At 49.8% G+C, this 15691-nt stretch overlaps 2 protein-coding genes across 3 annotated transcripts in view; one reads left to right on the forward strand and one right to left on the reverse strand.

Annotated features, from left to right (window-relative positions):
* The window catches only part of Ccdc63 (coiled-coil domain containing 63), a 30960-nt gene extending 26400 nt beyond the window's left edge, over positions 1 to 4560 (forward strand). Inside the window, exons 10-11 of one of the 2 annotated variants that reach the window (XM_057764587.1) lie at positions 3470 to 3673; positions 4421 to 4560. In XM_057764587.1, the coding sequence (XP_057620570.1) occupies positions 3470 to 3673; positions 4421 to 4560 (344 nt within the window). Of the gene's footprint in view, positions 1 to 3469; positions 3674 to 4392 lie in introns of both variants that reach the window. The other variant, XM_057764588.1, reaches the window with a different exon arrangement.
* A 1264-nt stretch (positions 4561 to 5824) lies between these two features.
* On the reverse strand, positions 5825 to 12191 carry Myl2 (myosin light chain 2). The gene is made up of 7 exons (XM_057765079.1): positions 12134 to 12191; positions 11421 to 11510; positions 9806 to 9881; positions 8536 to 8640; positions 7479 to 7557; positions 7348 to 7396; positions 5825 to 6014 (listed from the first exon to the last, which is right to left on the reverse strand). The coding sequence occupies exons 1-7, from the start codon at positions 12134 to 12136 to the stop codon at positions 5916 to 5918; spliced, it is 501 nt and encodes a 166-aa protein (XP_057621062.1). The 5' UTR covers positions 12137 to 12191; the 3' UTR covers positions 5825 to 5915.
* Between the last annotated feature and the right edge of the window lie 3500 nt (positions 12192 to 15691).

Here is a 15691-nt window from a genome sequence, read left to right on the forward strand (position 1 = left end):
GTGTTATTGGCTGTGTGTAGGATCTATTCATCCATTGGTGCTGATCTGACCTTTATGGGCCCAAGTATCTTTTTGCATTAAGTTAGTATTTTCAAAAGCCAGAGATTCAATGAGTACTTGTCCAGCTTCTGGACTTGCTATCCCTATTTGTACAGCTTTAGTTTGTCTTTGGAAAAAGTCACTAAAGTGTTCTCTTGGGCCTTGTATAATTTTAGTATATGATTTAATTCTTTTTCCTGGTTGTTGAATCTTCTCCCAAGCATTTAAGGCTGCTGTACGGCATAGGAACAAGATGTGTTTATTGTATATAGCTTGACCCTCTGGATCAGCATAACGGCCCTCACCAAGAATTTGGTCTTGGGAGGCCTCAATTCCTCTGACTCTACATTGATGTTCAAGGGCCATAGCTTTCTCTCTTCAAAAACTCTTCCACTGAAGCTGTGAACCATGGTCTAATACAGCTGACATTAGTTGAAGCCAATCATGTGGAATAAGCTTATTTCTTGAAGCCCATGCCTTTACCAACTCCTTCATATATAGTGAATGCATGCATAAGATACTACTGCTTTATTAATATTTTTTAGGTCTTTCATACCACTTACATTCTTTATATCCTTTTGGGTATTGAGCATTTGCTGGCTTTTCAAGTACAGGATAAGTAGCTAAAGCTCTCGGTAAATCATCCCTGACTCTGACAGGTACTGGCAATGCTAAATCTTCACCATTGTCTTTTGCCTGTACCTCCTCTCCTTGATTATTAGTTCTGACAAGTTCCTCAAATGATTCATATATTTTTATCACTGTCTTTTGTAAAGTCTGAATCTCTTGACCTGTGAATATTTTTCTTTCCTTCTTCTTCTTCTTCTTCTTCTTCTTCTTCTTCTTCTTCTTCTTCTTCTTCTTCTTCTTCTTCTTCTTCTTCTTCTTCTTCTTCTTCCTCCTCCTCCTCCTCCTCCTCCTCCTCCTCCTCCTCCTCCTCCTCTTTCTCCTTCTTCTTTTTCTCCCCCCTCCTTTTTTTTTGTCTCGAGACAGAGCATATCTGTAGCTTTGAAGCCTGTCCTGGAATTAGCTCTTTCAGACCAGGCCAGCTTCTAACTCCAGAGATCCACCTGCCTCTGCCTACTGAGTGCTGGGATTAAACGCATATGCCACCACTGCCCAATAACCTGTGAATATTTCTGATGATTTCATCAAATCAATTAATTTTTGTTTTTCATTCTGCACATGTGATTCCAAGTTTTTAAATTTTTCCATTAATGATGTCTTCTCATCCTTAGAGATTATTTGGACGGCATGTAGGTTGCCTTCCGGGAGGGTTGTTCTAGCTATTAGCTTGTCATAACTTTTTTTTTTGTCATAACTTTTTAATAGGTTTCGATTATCAATTTCAACAGTATGAATCTTTACAGATAATCTATCTCTCTGTACTATTTCGTAAGGTTTCATAATCCATTGACATGGAGTGCATTTTGCCCGTCAAATTATGGTTATTATTTCCAATGGTGTGAATCCTTTCAGCCAACTTCTCAGTACTAGTCTGTAAAGACCATATCATTTCTAAAAGTTTCCCTTTCTTCACGCTGTTATTTCTTTAAAGATATGAGTTGGGCAGTGGTGGCACACGCCTTTAATCCCAGCACTTGAGAGGCAGAGGCAGGCGGATCTCTGTGAGTTCAAGGCCATCCTGGTCTACAAGAGCTAGTTCCAGGATAGGCACCAAAGCTACAGAGAAACCTTGTCTTGAAACAAAACAAAACAAGAATCAAGCTGTAAAAAAATTTTAAAAAAGATATAATATGAATTATCAAACTGACACCGGCTACGGCTAAGAATGTATACATACCAGGTAGGTCATACACCTCTCCTAGAATTCCATCCATGATAGAAACAAAAAGGTTATTACATTCTTGGATGTGGGTATTATCTGCAATTATCTTAAGGGTGGTTTCCAATTTACAAAAAAAAATATTATAGTTAGCAGATGACTTACCTCTGTTAAAATCCTGGTTGAGACTTTAAGGGTGTAATAATGACGTGGGCCAGAAAAACCAGTGGATTTTCTAAGCAGAACTCAAAACCAAACTGAACTGAATTTTGTTAAAGAGACGGTGGTCAGGGCAGCCATGTGGCAGTTGCAAATGGGTCGCTGGAGTCAGGGGAATCTGCGGTAACCATGTGGGAGTTACACACACGCACGTGGGGCTGGGGGCAAGCGACGGGACTGCAGGAACCACAGGAACCACAGCAGCTGTCAGGGACACGCAGAGTGGTGCCCCATGGGGTGGCAGCAAGGATGGGCGGGCAGGGCAGGAGAGGAAGCTGAACTGGGGCATCCGCTGAACTGATGGGAGCTAGGAGAGCTAGCGCTTCTCTCAAACCCAGGTGGCTAGGTTTGGGTCCAGCTCCTAGAGGAATTCCAATCCCAGCTCTGGCCTGGGCTGGTGAAGAAAAAAAAAAAAAAAAAAAGGCCCTCAGGCAAATGGCTTTTTTTTTTTTTTTTTTTTTTTTTTTGGAAATTTGTGCCCCAAAAGTTGGGCCCCAAATAAAGCACAATTAATAAAAACTCAGAGACAGAAATTGGGGTTCAACCTGAAGACCAAAAAAGCAAAGCAGCCAGCCACTGGCTCTTTTCTTGACTTCAGGAATCTCAGACTGAGACGGACTGAGAGCCGAGCCGTCTCCTCCAGTTTTACATTCCTCTCTTCGGCTGGGATTAAAGGCCTGAACTGCCCTGTTTCTGTGTCAAACTAGTGTGGCTACTGGGATTAAAGGTGTGCGTCACCACTGCCTGGTCTGTAAGGCCGGCCAGTGGGGCTGTTTCACTCTCTGATCTTCAGGTAAATTTTATTTATTAACATACAGATGAAATGCCGCTCCACACGCATACGTACACACTTCATATTTGAGCCTCATGCTTTTTTCTCTAAGATGAGGAAGAAGGCAAGCATGGGGCTCCATTGAGCTTGTTTAGTGCCATATAGTAATCCTTGCCAAGGCAATAAGACAAGAAAAAAACAAAAATCCTGATCGGAAGCAGGAAATGAAGCGCTGAGGGTGGTGCCCGGTGTGTAGCGTGTGCTGGCTGACCACCTTTGCATTTCCAGGTTTGGCTTCACGTTCAGGGTAGAGAGCAGACATGAAAACTCAGGTCACGGCAGCTTGGCATGAATGGTGCCCCCTCTATTCTTAAAATTTAACCCACAGGGGCTGGAGAGATAGATGCTCAGCGGCTAAGAGCCTGTACTGTTCTTGCAGAGGGCTTGGGTTTGAACCCCAACACCCACATCGGTGTCCCCGACAGAAGAAAAGGCATAAACAAAGGCCTGGAGTCAGGCTGCCTTGACTTTTAGTTTACAGTGGAAAGCTGAATTTTGGCCTTCCCATTGTCAACACTGAGGGAACCCTTTTCAGACCATGCTTTCCGAGAAGCTGTCACTCCAGCCGTGACCATGACCCTGTTGTCTTCCAGCTATCATCGAGAAGAAGACCAACGACCTGCTGCTCCTGGAGTCGTTTCGGCGCCTGCAGGATGCAGAGGGGCCCGACGTGGATGTACCACAGCCCTTCGTCAACCCCTTCTGGGGCGGCTCTGCCCTCCTCAAGCCCCCAGAGCCCACAAAGGTTGTGCCCCCTGTGTTTGGGGCAGACTCCTTCAGCGACAAACTTGAAGAGGGTGAGTTCTTTCTCACAGCCACCTAGGCGGGCCACTGGATAGAGTCTCTTAAGGAGCCTGAGTCCCTTCAGGGTCTGTGGGCCAAGTTTCAGTTTCCCTCGTTACTTCCTTGAGTAACATCCCATTGTGTGAGCAATCATCACACTGTGGTTTGAAAACACAGATGGGCATATATCCTTACGGAAAACTGAGGGGTCAGAGCAGAAGTCAGAACATAGTCACTGTAGCCCCAAACCAGAAACAAGCAAAGGAAACAGCGCGCGCGCGCACACACACATACACACACACTCTCTCATGTACATACTCATTCAAACATACAAACATAAACACACACTTATTCTCATACACTCATACACACATACATTCTCAAACACATGCACACACATTTGCACACACATACACACATTCTCAAGCATACACATACACACATCTATGCACACATACACACATGCACCGTTCACTCTTAAGTCAGAATTTAACAAACAATGGAGCGTTATGCAGCCACTAAAGCAAATGTCACTCTGGGTAAGACAGCTTGGCCATCAAACGCGGGCTGTGCCGTGCAGTTTTGTCGTTGCTATGAAACAAGCTGTTTTGCTTGGGAACTCCCTGAGGGCACATCTCCGCTTGGAGCTCTCCAGGGCTTTCCACACCATGCCCAGCTCGGCATGGAGTGACACTGTCCCTGGGAAGGAAGTGATCTGGGTGTCAACTCCCAGCTCCTCACAGAGCTCTGTCTGGGTGCAGTGGAGCAGCCCCTGGACTACAGCAGCCTCCGGCAGCTGGTCTTGGAGAACTACCTTCACAAGGACCGTGGCAAGGACCCACAGGACACCCTGTCGGAGAAGGGGGATGAACTGAGGCCCAAGAAGAAGGTGGTAGGCTGAGCTGCAGGTGGCTGTGTTCCACACCCAGAGATAATAAATGTTTTCTTCCTGAGCCCCAGGGCCTTTGCATGTGCGGTGCTAAGGCACTCCGAGGGCTGGAAGCCAACCTTATGTGGGGTGGGGGACAGAGCAGGATGGAACTCAAAATCTGGGGCCCCAAGTTCAGTGCTCCTGGAAGAATGGTGTCTCTGAGGGATGCTCACAGGACCACAGGTGAGGTATGGAGAGTCAGAGTTTGGGGGCTCTGATCCTCCAGGACCCACCCTTTGAACTCCAGCTTCCTGTAAGGGGCCCATAGGGACTTCATCGATTACACGGCTGGATTTGACCCTGGGGATGGGGCTGTGGGTTCCTTCTCTCTCAGATAAGGCCTTGTCTCTCAAACTAGGCAGTCACCATGCTTGATCCTAGCGAGTCTCTTGAAGTTGACTTTCCATTTTTACTTCATCTATAGGAACTCGGCTCTAGGGCCACACAAGGCCCAGGTAAGGGGATCCAGGGACTGCCACCATTTTTTTTTTTTTTTTGACACGGGCTCTCATTATGTAGCCCAGGCTGACCTGACTGAAACTCACAGAGATCTTCTTGAGTGCTGGGATTATCCATTCTAAGTCTGGAACTCAGAGATCTTCCTGCCTCTGCCTCCTGAGTGCTGGGATTAAAGGTGTGCGCCACAATGCTCAGGCTGTGCTGTTCCAAGCCCCCCTCCCCAAAGCAAACAGAGCTAAAGGAAAGCTGCCTTGGGGCAGATGGAGAGATGGCACCGGCCACCCTGGATGCATCTGCTCCTGAGCCCATGGACTTCTGAGCTTTTGGAACTTTTTTCTTTTGCTTTTCCTTCCTTCCTTCCTTCCTTCCTTCCTTCCTTCCTTCCTTCCTTCCTTCCTTCCTTCCTTCCTTCCCTTCCCTTCCCTTCCTTCCCTTTCCCTCCCTTCCCCTCCCTCCCTCCCTCCCTCCCTTCCTTCTCCCTTCCTTCCTTCCTTCCTTCCTTCCTTCCTTCCTTCCTTCCTTCCTTCCTTCCTTTTGTTTGAGACAGGGTTTCTCTGTGTAGCTCTGACCATCCTGGAACTCTATCCATAGACCAGGCTGGTCTCAAACTCAGAGATCCACCTGCCTCAGCCTCTGCTGGGATTAGAGGAGTGTGCCAGGAAAAGGTCCTTTGTTTTTTGAAATGAGATTACTGCAGCCTTCACACAACCCAAATACTTTTTGAGTTTGGCTACACAGGACCAATGAGCCAACAGCCATCATGACTAGATCCAAGACTTCCTGTTTATTTGCACATGGCCTTGGCTGGGGTGGCAGGGGCTGGGCTGGAGAGCAGACTGTAGGTCACCCGAGGCTGGGCTCAGGGCTCAGTCCTTCTCTTCCCCGTGGGTGATGATGTGGACTAAGTTCTTGTAATCGAGATTGCCGGTGACATCTGGGGGGAAGGCTGTGAACATCTGGTCGATCTGGGAGCAAGAATGGTGGGGACAGAGACAATGAGAGTAGCAAGGGGCAGAGAGGCCTGAGAGCCCAGGAAAGACCTGGGAAGGACCCCTGTTCCACAGCCGCCAGCGAGTCCGAGGCAGGAGGTCCAGCTCCCTGGGCACTCAGCCCAGGCTACCGTCCTGGCTCAAGGTCTGTGTCCACATGTTCCTGTGTCATTACCATCCCTGCCTCTATTCCCCAGGGTGACCCAAGGTCCCCTAGACACCCTAGGCACCCTGCAGTGGAGAATAGAGGTCCAGCCGCACAGGGACTTGGGTGGATCAGGTTCAGGTATGCCAGGGCTTGGTGGGGACTGCAGCTGAATGCAGGCAGAGGGCCCGTTGTGGTCACATGACCAGAGAGGTCATATTCTTGGAGGGAAACCAGAAAACACGGTGGTTATTTTACATACAATTTCCCTGTTTAAAAAGTATTGGGTAGGGGGCTGGAGAGATGGCTCAGAGGTTAAGAGCACTGAGTGCTCTTCCAGAGGTCTTGAGTTCAATTCCCAGCAACCACATGGTGGCTCACAACCATCTGTAATGAGATCTGGTGCCCTCTTCTGGCCTGCAGGCATGGAGGCTGAACACTAGTACATAATAAATAAATAAATCTTAAAAAAAAAAAAAAGTATTGGGTGAAGCAATCATAATGGTGTCTGTGATCCCAGCACAGGGAGGCAGACAGAAGGTCTGGGAATTTAAAGTCACCTAAATTAAGTAGCAAGTTCTAGACCAGCCAGGGCTGTGTAGTGAGACTCTGTCTTAAAAGGCACCCCCTCCCCCAACATGGTTTTGAATGGTTACTGTTGGTTCCCCCGACTTTTCTCTATCTTGCCGTGCCGGGGATTGAACCCAGGTTTCCTTGCACACCAGGCGAGTGCTCTAAGCCTGAGCTACAGCACCAGCCTTGTTAATCTTTATTTTGTGGCAGGTCTGACCAAGTTGCCCAGGTTGGCCTTAAATGCTATAGCTTGTTCAGGCCTTAAATATGCAATCCTCCTGCCTCAGCTTCTCTGGTAGCTGGGACAGCTATAGGCTGCCATGGGCCTGTGTCATGATACCTAGCTGGCTTGAATTTGTAACCACCAAAAGACACTGTGTCCTGGCCCTGTGACGGCATTGTGCACTGTGAACACCACCGAGCCTCGTGGCATGTGGCGGTGGATTCTGTTCTCATCCCACCTTGACAGATGGGGAGACTGAGGCACAGCCATGAGTGATGGAGGGATGGTTCTCTTGGGGGATATACTCCAGAGCGAAACAGAGCTCTTGTGAAGGGGGCTGGGCAGTGGGGACGCTGGGAACCCTGTACCTCCTCTTTGGAGAATCTCTCTGCTTGTGTGGTCAACATCTCCCGGACACTGTAGGAGAGGAGAGAGCAGGTGATGGTGACATATGTCGGGGGTGGAAAGTGGGGACCCCACTCCCTCAGAAGTCACTCACTAGTCAGCCTTCAGCGACCCTTTGCCTTCAGGGTCAAACACCTTGAATGCGTTGAGAATGGTCTCCTCGGGGTCAGCCCCTGTAAGAGAAGGTGGGCTTACAAATCTGATGGGACGGGAGCCACTGGGGCCGTAGGAAGTGGACCCAAGTCCCCCTGAGCCAGGGGGGCTGGGGCAAGGCCATTTCCCTCAGGGAGATCTGGGTTTGAACAAAGGCTGGGGAGTTGGCTCAACAAGAGGGCTTGCTGCTCCTCACATCTTCCTGCAACCCCGCCTCTCCTGGCCTCCATGGGCATTGCACGCATGTGCTATGCAGGCACATATACACATAAATAATAATATCTTAAGAGAAGGCTGAGGAGTCAACAGGAAGTCATTTTCAAGGGAGGCTTCCAGAACAAGGCTGGGCAGGTTGACTCTGAGACTTTGTGGGTTGCAGGGCCTTTCAAGTAAGTTGTCTTTCTGTCTCTGAATCCACCATGACCTGGGGGTAAGAGTGTAGCCAGCCACTTAGGTGCTCCAAAATATGTCAGTAACTGAAGCCCATCAGCCCAAGGCTGGGTAGAGGACTTGGAAATAGCCCATTGCCGAGCAGCTTGTCCTGCTGGAGGAGGGACCCCAGCTAGAGAAGTACACCCCCACACTGCCACTGGAGAGGAGGGATCCCCTGCTGGAACAGCCCCACCAGCAGCTGAAGCAGCAACCCTACTTGCTTTTATGCTATTTTTCTTCTTTTTATTATTTTTCAAATGTATGAGTCTTTTACTTGCATATATACTGTGTACTACATGTGTGCCTGGTACCCAGAGAGAGCATTGGACCTCCTGAAACTGAAGTTACAGACGGTCGTGAACCACTATGTAGGTGCTGGGACTTGAACCTGGGTCCTTTGGAAGAGCAGCCAGTGCTTTAAACCATTGAACCATCCTTCCACACTAGTTTTCAATGGATACTTTTCCACCTTTCGCCCATGCTGTCTCTTCTAGAGCTTAATTCGTGCCCACAGGTGAACGCACACGTGCACACACACATGCTCACACTCACATGCACACACTCACCTTTAAGTTTCTCCCCAAACATGGTGAGAAACACAGTGAAGTTGATCGGTCCTGGAGCCTCCTTGATCATTTCATCAATCTCTTCATTTTTCACATTCACACGTCCTAGCAGGAAACACTGGGACTGAGCGCTGGGAGGGGCAACTGTGTGTGTGTGTGTGTGTGTGTGTGTGTGTGTGAGAGAGAGAGAGAGAGAGAGAGAGAGAGAGAGAGAGAGAGACAGACAGACAGACAGACAGACAGACAGACAGACAGACAGACCCAGGGCGGATTTCCCCAGCAGTGTTCTCGAGCAGTCAGCCAGCATCTGATGTGGACTGGGGTGGTTAAAACTGTGTTGTCAAGGCTGGGGTCATGGTACAGGGGATTAAGTGGTGGCCTAGAATGCGAGAGGCCCTGGGTCCCACCCCCAGCACCTCATAAACCGGGTGTGGTGGCGAATGCCGGCACTAGCAAGATCAGAAGTTCAACGTTCTCCTGGGCTGCATAGTGAGGTTGAGGCTAGCCTGGGCTACATGAGACTTGGGCTCATTAAATGAATAATGTCTTCAGGCCTGAAACCTTTAATATAAATAAAACAAGCTTGTGTTGCGGCGATGTCCTTCTGAGATGCGGGTAGAGGGTTGCGTCTCCAGTCACCATGGGAACTCGGTCAGGCTTGCTGCAGCCCGGGCTGCACGGTGTCACATCCCTGCCCTCTCCTGCACGCGTCTGTCTCTGTGCAAACCAGACAATGCTGGTCCCTTCCTAAGACTGTGTTTTTAAGATAAAAGGCCGCAGCAGATACAAAGGTGGATTGTGTGGTGCCCATCTCCCAGAGTTGTTCTTGGAGCCCTGAGCTCTGCGGATGGGTACAGGTGAGACTGGGAGGCAGGCTCACATTCTTGAGATGCTAAATAAGCCAACATCCCAAATGGGATGATCCCAGTATCCTGAAAAACAAATATCTGGAAGGATTTTTAAGGACTGAGACTGAAGCGTTGATCAGAGCATGGCCTTCTGGGTAATTCTGTTTTCTCTTTTATTTTTTTTCGGAGTAGTTTGAATTTTCTATGATGAGGCAGGAGTGTGCTATAAAATCTGTCTGTCCTGCCCCTCCCCCCGCACATAGGGTTAAAAGGAAAGGAGCGGCTCCCAAAGCCTGGTTGCAGCTGAAGCTTTGGCAGATGACAAACAGGCTCTTGAAGTCTTTCGATGCCCGCACCACCCCTCCTCCACCTTCTACCCTAGTATGGGAAGGCAATCTCCATGCAGGGCTCATGCCACATACCTAGGGCAGCAAATGTGTCCCTCAGGTCATTCTTGTCAATGAAGCCATCTCTGTTCTGGTCCATGATTGTGAAGGCCTGTGGGGCAGGGAGAGTTCAGCTGAGGACGGGGAAGGGGTTTCTGGGAGCTTCAGGGACCACAACATAGAATGGATTGAAGAACTGGAAACAGTCTGAGTTGATTTAACTGCAAGGTCCCTGTTAGGCCCCCACCCTAGAGAATCAAAATCATGTCCCCATAAAACCCTGTCTAGAAGCTGAGCGGTAGAGGTGCACGCCTTTAATTCCGGCACTCAGGAGGCAGAGGCAGGCGGATCTCTGTGAGTTCGAGGCCAGCCTGATCTACAGAGTGAGTTCCAGAACAGTCAGGGCTATTACACAGAGAAACCCTGTCTTGAAAAACAACAAAAGACCCTGTCCAGACATTCTGATGTAGGAGAGCCCCAGGCACACCCTAACATCTTCAAAGGAGGAATGAGACACCAAATGAGGCTCATGCTACCGAGCATGGTTCAGTCCTGAAAGAGAACAGTGGTTCCATCCTTGTCACAGCAGAGTTTCACAGAGGGAGCAAGGCCAAGACGACCGACCGTGGGCCACAGGTTGCCTGGGTACTCCAGGAGAGAACTGACCACAGGCACCAAGTTTCCTCTTTTGAGGTGACAGGTGACCTGAACCTTCATGGTGGTGACTGGTAAAGACACGGTAAGAGTAAAACCTGGTGATCCACAGGTGGTGGTGTTAGTAGGGACAGAGGTACCATCTTAGAACCTATGTAGAAATGCTTCTGTGACCACAGCCCCTCCCCCCGCCAAGGGCCAGGTGTGAGTGAGGAACCCGTGGTGCTGCTGGGACATGACTCTGAGCTTGTCCTTCTTGACCATGGCCAGTGGCTTCATTTGGCTGCTTTAATTAGGGTCAGAGGTGCTTGCAGCAAGGCACTGCCCACTGTTGAGGGCGACAGGTTTCACGCAGAGCCGCACTCAGTTGTCCGAGGTGGCCCTGCCCTTTCCGCTTTGGCACTGGAAAGGAAATTCTCCACCGTTAATATGCAGGGATGTAGCAAGGATAGACATAACAGTGATGGGCATGGGTGGACGGCCATGCTGCCCAGCCCAGCGCTCCAGGACCCAGGCAGGGAAGGGGAATCAGGAAGGACTATAGGGACCAGGGGCTGGACTTGGTCCTCCTGCCATCCTCTCTCTCTCTCTCTCTCTCTCTCTCTCTCTCTCTCTCTCTCTCTCTCTCCTCTCTCTCCCTTCCTCCCCCCTCTTCTCTCTCTCTGTCGTTCATCTTTTTGCCCCCCTGACCCCCCCAAAGCACAGGAGCAACTGAGGACCTCAGGACACGGGTGACCAAAGTGGGAATCAACACTGAGCAGAGATTGCCAGTGGGCGACTGTGGCTCCCCAGCACTTCTCTTCTGTGCTTTTCTGGAAGATTCCCTTTATGTCAGCCAGGGGGTGCACTTTTTGTTTTTAATAATTTATAGACTTTACTAAGACCAAGTGTTTGTTCAGGGGTTTGCAGACAGTCTGGATAAGCCTGGGCACGTGGGCATGCAGGTCATTTCCCCGGTGGGGTGTCCTTCATCTGGGGAGGGGGCTGCCACACCCACCTCCTTGAACTCCTGGATCTGAGCCTGCTCAAACATGGAGAACACGTTGGAGCTTCCGCCTTCTATCCTCTTCTTGGCTTTCTTCGGTGCCTGGGGAGGAAGCAGCCATTAGGCACGGCTGAGTCCCAGGCCTGCCCCGTCACCTGGTGAGGGACTCTCCTTTGCCCAGACAACACGAGAGAGAAAATGACACTTGAAATCACGCAAATATTATCTCATTCTCTCTCGGCTCCACCAAGGAGACAGACTTACTGGAGGCTCAGAGAGAGTGAGTCACTTATCCCAGGCCACACAGCCACAGAAACCCACATAGTCTGTGCCCCAGCCACTGTCTGGCTCTGACTAGGAGGTTGGGAAGCAGACACCCACCCAACACTACGAAGGAGAACTTTTTAACAGTTGCAAGTTCAGAAGACAGAACCAGAGAAACTTTCCTGAATGGAAAACAAACAACCCAAACCAAAACCCAGCCCAAACCCAAAACCTCCCCCTCTTTTATTCAATTTTTGCAAGTCCCCTCAGGAGCTGCTCTTTCCCGCTCCTTGACGACACTGATTGGGGTCACTCTGCATGGCTGGTACACAGTGCTGGTCCATCTAGGGCTGGGGGGGGGGATGAAAACTTCCCTCCTCCTCCAATGGGGTCCTTAGCTTACAGGGTGTCTCTTGATTGCCCACCCTGCATCTTCCCTCAAGGGTCCACTGACCACTCACCATTGTGTCTGGAGCTGGCTGCTGCCTCTGGAGAATTCCACGAGTCTACTGGCCTGCATCTGCTGTGGAACAATAAATACCTCTTCCCCAGGGTTAAAAATAACCCCATGACCACTTTTGGCAGTTGTAGGTGAGGCAGAGGCCACCTAAGCCCCCCCACTCCATGCCGTTCTTCTGAAGTAAGAGCTGCTCACTGGCGGCCACTGCCTGGATTGACACGTGAGACCCAAAAATGCCTTCAAGGTTAAAGAGGCAGTGGCTGGGGCCTGGCCTGGGAGTGATGCTCGGTGCCGCCTGCCATGCCTGTCATTGTCTAGTGGGGAAAAGGAACCCAGGAGGAGGAGGTGAACCTCTGTAATTAGGCTCCCTAGCACCTCGGGGCCTGTGCACCTGCGCTCCTTGGGCAGCCTCTGGGACGCCCTATCTTTGCTCAATTGTCACCCACCCTCGTTCTTGGCCTCCCTTCCCTGATTTGTATCCCTACCTGGACCCCCCCAGTGTTCATGCTCTGAGCAGGCGGTGTGATGGACAGCCAGCTCCCGAGGCTGGGGCCTTCTCAGTGCCTCTTCCTCTGCTTCCATCTACTTCGCACGGAAAGGTTCTTGGCCGCCCGCATTTGTGGACCTACTGAAGAAATGACACACATCACACTCACATTCAAGTCTCCAGCCACTCCATGGGAGCGAGGTCACCTTAGCAATTGACTTTCCATTTCACAGCTATGAAAAAAATGAGCTCTGAGAGGCAGGCCCGCTGCTGGGACAGTGGTAGAGTGGCCTATGTCCTCAAGTGCTGGGGGGACCAGAGTGTGTCACTACATCAACTCCTTTTCTTTTTGAGATATGGTCTCATATGTAGCAGGGTTGCCTTAAACTCAAAAAATAAAAAAAGGGAAACACAGGGTTAATTCTTCCATTTCTTGCGTTCAGGGTGGCCTTGAACTCACTATGCGGCTGAGGCTAACTTTGGAATCTGGATCTTTCTGCCTCCTCCTCCTCTTGAGAGCTGGGAAGACAAAGATGAGATTCGGGCAGCCCAACCTTCATTAGGTGACAGTCAGTCATTTCCTTCTGAGGTCAAGATTGTTTCAGTCTGTGGGGCACAAACATATGGCCAGATACAGCTATAGAAAGAGGGCACTAGAGATAGCTCAGCGGTTAAGAGCACTGGCTGCTCTTCTAGAGGACGTTGGTTCAATTCCCAGCACCTACACAGCAGCTCACACCTGTCTGTAACTCCAGTTCCGGAGGATCTGACACCCTCACATTGACATACATAAAAAAAATAAAATAAGAAAAGAAAAAGAAAGGGGGTTAGGAAGGTAGGGAAGGGAAGTGGCATACACCGGTTACCCCAGTACCCAGGACACTGAGGCAAGAGGATCAGGAGTTCATGGTCAATCCTTGGCTACATAGTGAATTCAAGTTTAGGGCCAACCTGGGCTACATGACTGTCAGCAAAACAAAATACAACCAATTGACCACAACCCCATTTCCCTGGCTTCTGGAGATTGTGTTGAGGTGCATGTGACTGGGCAGGAGCCATGGTGACTGAGAATGGTGTGAGGCTGGAGGCTGAGGTCTGGCATTACCATGAGCCTTGGGCCCCCAGAGGTGACCTGTCCCCATAGCCGCTTTTCTACTGAGCTGTCTGAGGAGCTGACTTACGTTGCTGTGTGGGAGACTTTCTGGCAATCTAGTGAAAAAACCCTGGCCTGAGGGCCTCAGAACTTGAGGCCGCAGGTACTTGGCCATGGACCTCCACAGCCTCTGTGGACTCCTGTTCCTTCTGGTAAACACGGATGTGCTACCTGTCCCTTGGACTGTTGGACTCCGTGAAGGAGACCAGAGGATTCTGGGATCATGTTGGCCCAGCCAGGGCGCAGAGGCATGCGTTGCTGGAGGTGCAGTGTTTCCGAACTCTCAGTCAGAGACCGGATCCTTGAAGAGGCCCAGGGTGGGTCCAGGCAGGGGACTTAGCCCCCTCCTCACAGTTCATGGTGGAGGCACACAGGGGCTGACACTGCTCTGTCCCTAGGCTCTTGGGTGACACCCACCTTGTTTCCCCAAGCTCTCACGACTTGTGAAATTTCTGCAGCCTACAAGTTTCCGAGATCCACTGAGTACGGAGAATCAGGACCCCCTCACCCAAGCAGAATTGTCGGAGCCTCCAGAACAACTGAGAACAAAGCGAGGGTATGGCTTTCCCACTGCCCTTACAAAACACAACGGTAAACCCCGTGGCCCACAGCAGCCAAGCTCCTTATCTGGCAGGGTTGGCAGTCAGAAATAGAAATGGAGCAGAGAGCTGCGTCCCGCTGTGGATGTGGGGACAGTCCCTTCCTTACGCCTTCCAGCTCCTGGCAGCTGCCGGTATTCCTGGGCTCACATCCCCATCAGAGCAGCCTCTGTCTGGCTTTTCTGGCTCTTCAGTGTCCCTCACAGGTAGTCACAACCATAAAGCTTAGATGTATATAAATGCATGGGAAAATATACACCAAAGAATAAAAGGAAAACGCATCCTGTCCCCAAAATAAACAAAGGTCAATTCTCTTGAATAGTGTATATATGTATATGCATATTTATCTACATCTATACACACACACACACACTGCGCATGCACACACACATGCATACACACACACATCCATTCAGGTGCTGGGGAGACAGCTGAAACCCACATAAAAGCTGGGCAAGGTTGGTGCAGGCTGAAAGGCCATCACAGGGGACATGGGAACAGAAGGAGTTCTCTGGCTCTCTGGCCAGCAAGTGCAGCCTACAAGCAGTGAGTCCCAGGCTCTGTCTCAAAAAATAAAATGGATGGTCTCTTAGAAATAACCCTAAAGGTTGACCTCTGGCCTCTATGGGCACACACAGGTGCACATGACAGGTACCTGAACCCACTTGAGTGTGAGCACACACACACACACATGTACACATATACACACACAAATAATTACCCATTGACAATTTTAATAGTTGAGAGGAGAGGAAAATATAGGCCATATTTATAAATACAAAAATGATTTTACCCCTCCTTTTTTTTTTTTTTTTTTTGGTGGGGAGAATCTCTGTGTTTAATACATTGAACCTTGGAAGCAGCTGTGTCTGCGACAATGAAGCCTTCTTTCCCCCTTTTAAAATACAACACGATGGTGCCAATCTGAAGACCACCTGATTCCTCACTGCCACCACCACCAAGAGGTGGAGGGAAAGGATCCCGTAGACTAGAGGGTGACAGTTTTGGATGACCCTTTGGACTTTCTATGTAAGAATGCAGCTGCTAGTCTATTCTCAAGAGCGGGGTAAAGAGATTCGTGGAACTGCTCAAATAAGGGGGATCCTTTTCCTGAAGGGAACACTGTGGGCCATATCTTCAATCAGCTAGGACCAGGGTTAAAGCCAGGCCTCTGGAAGGCACTGTTAGCGCCACCAAGACCGCCTCTCGTGGCGCTACCCCTCATTCTAAAGGACTTTATGTATTTATTGGAGCTCTACTGTGTGTAGGATCCTGTGTACATCTGGAGTTGGGGGATATTGGGGCTTAGGTATGTTGTTT

The sequence above is a fragment of the Chionomys nivalis genome, chromosome 3 (genome assembly GCF_950005125.1).
Source record: "Chionomys nivalis chromosome 3, mChiNiv1.1, whole genome shotgun sequence".
Classification (NCBI taxonomy): Eukaryota; Metazoa; Chordata; class Mammalia; order Rodentia; family Cricetidae; genus Chionomys; species Chionomys nivalis.

Excerpts from the sequence above, each read along its gene's own strand:
- Myl2 (XM_057765079.1), bottom strand. Across the intron at positions 8,641-9,805 it reads GGACACATTTGCTGCCCTAG|GACGTGTGAATGTGAAAAAT; the intron begins GTATGTGGCATG and ends GTTTCCTGCTAG. Across the intron at positions 7,558-8,535 it reads GTTTGGGGAGAAACTTAAAG|GGGCTGACCCCGAGGAGACC; the intron begins GTGAGTGTGTGC and ends CTTCTCTTACAG.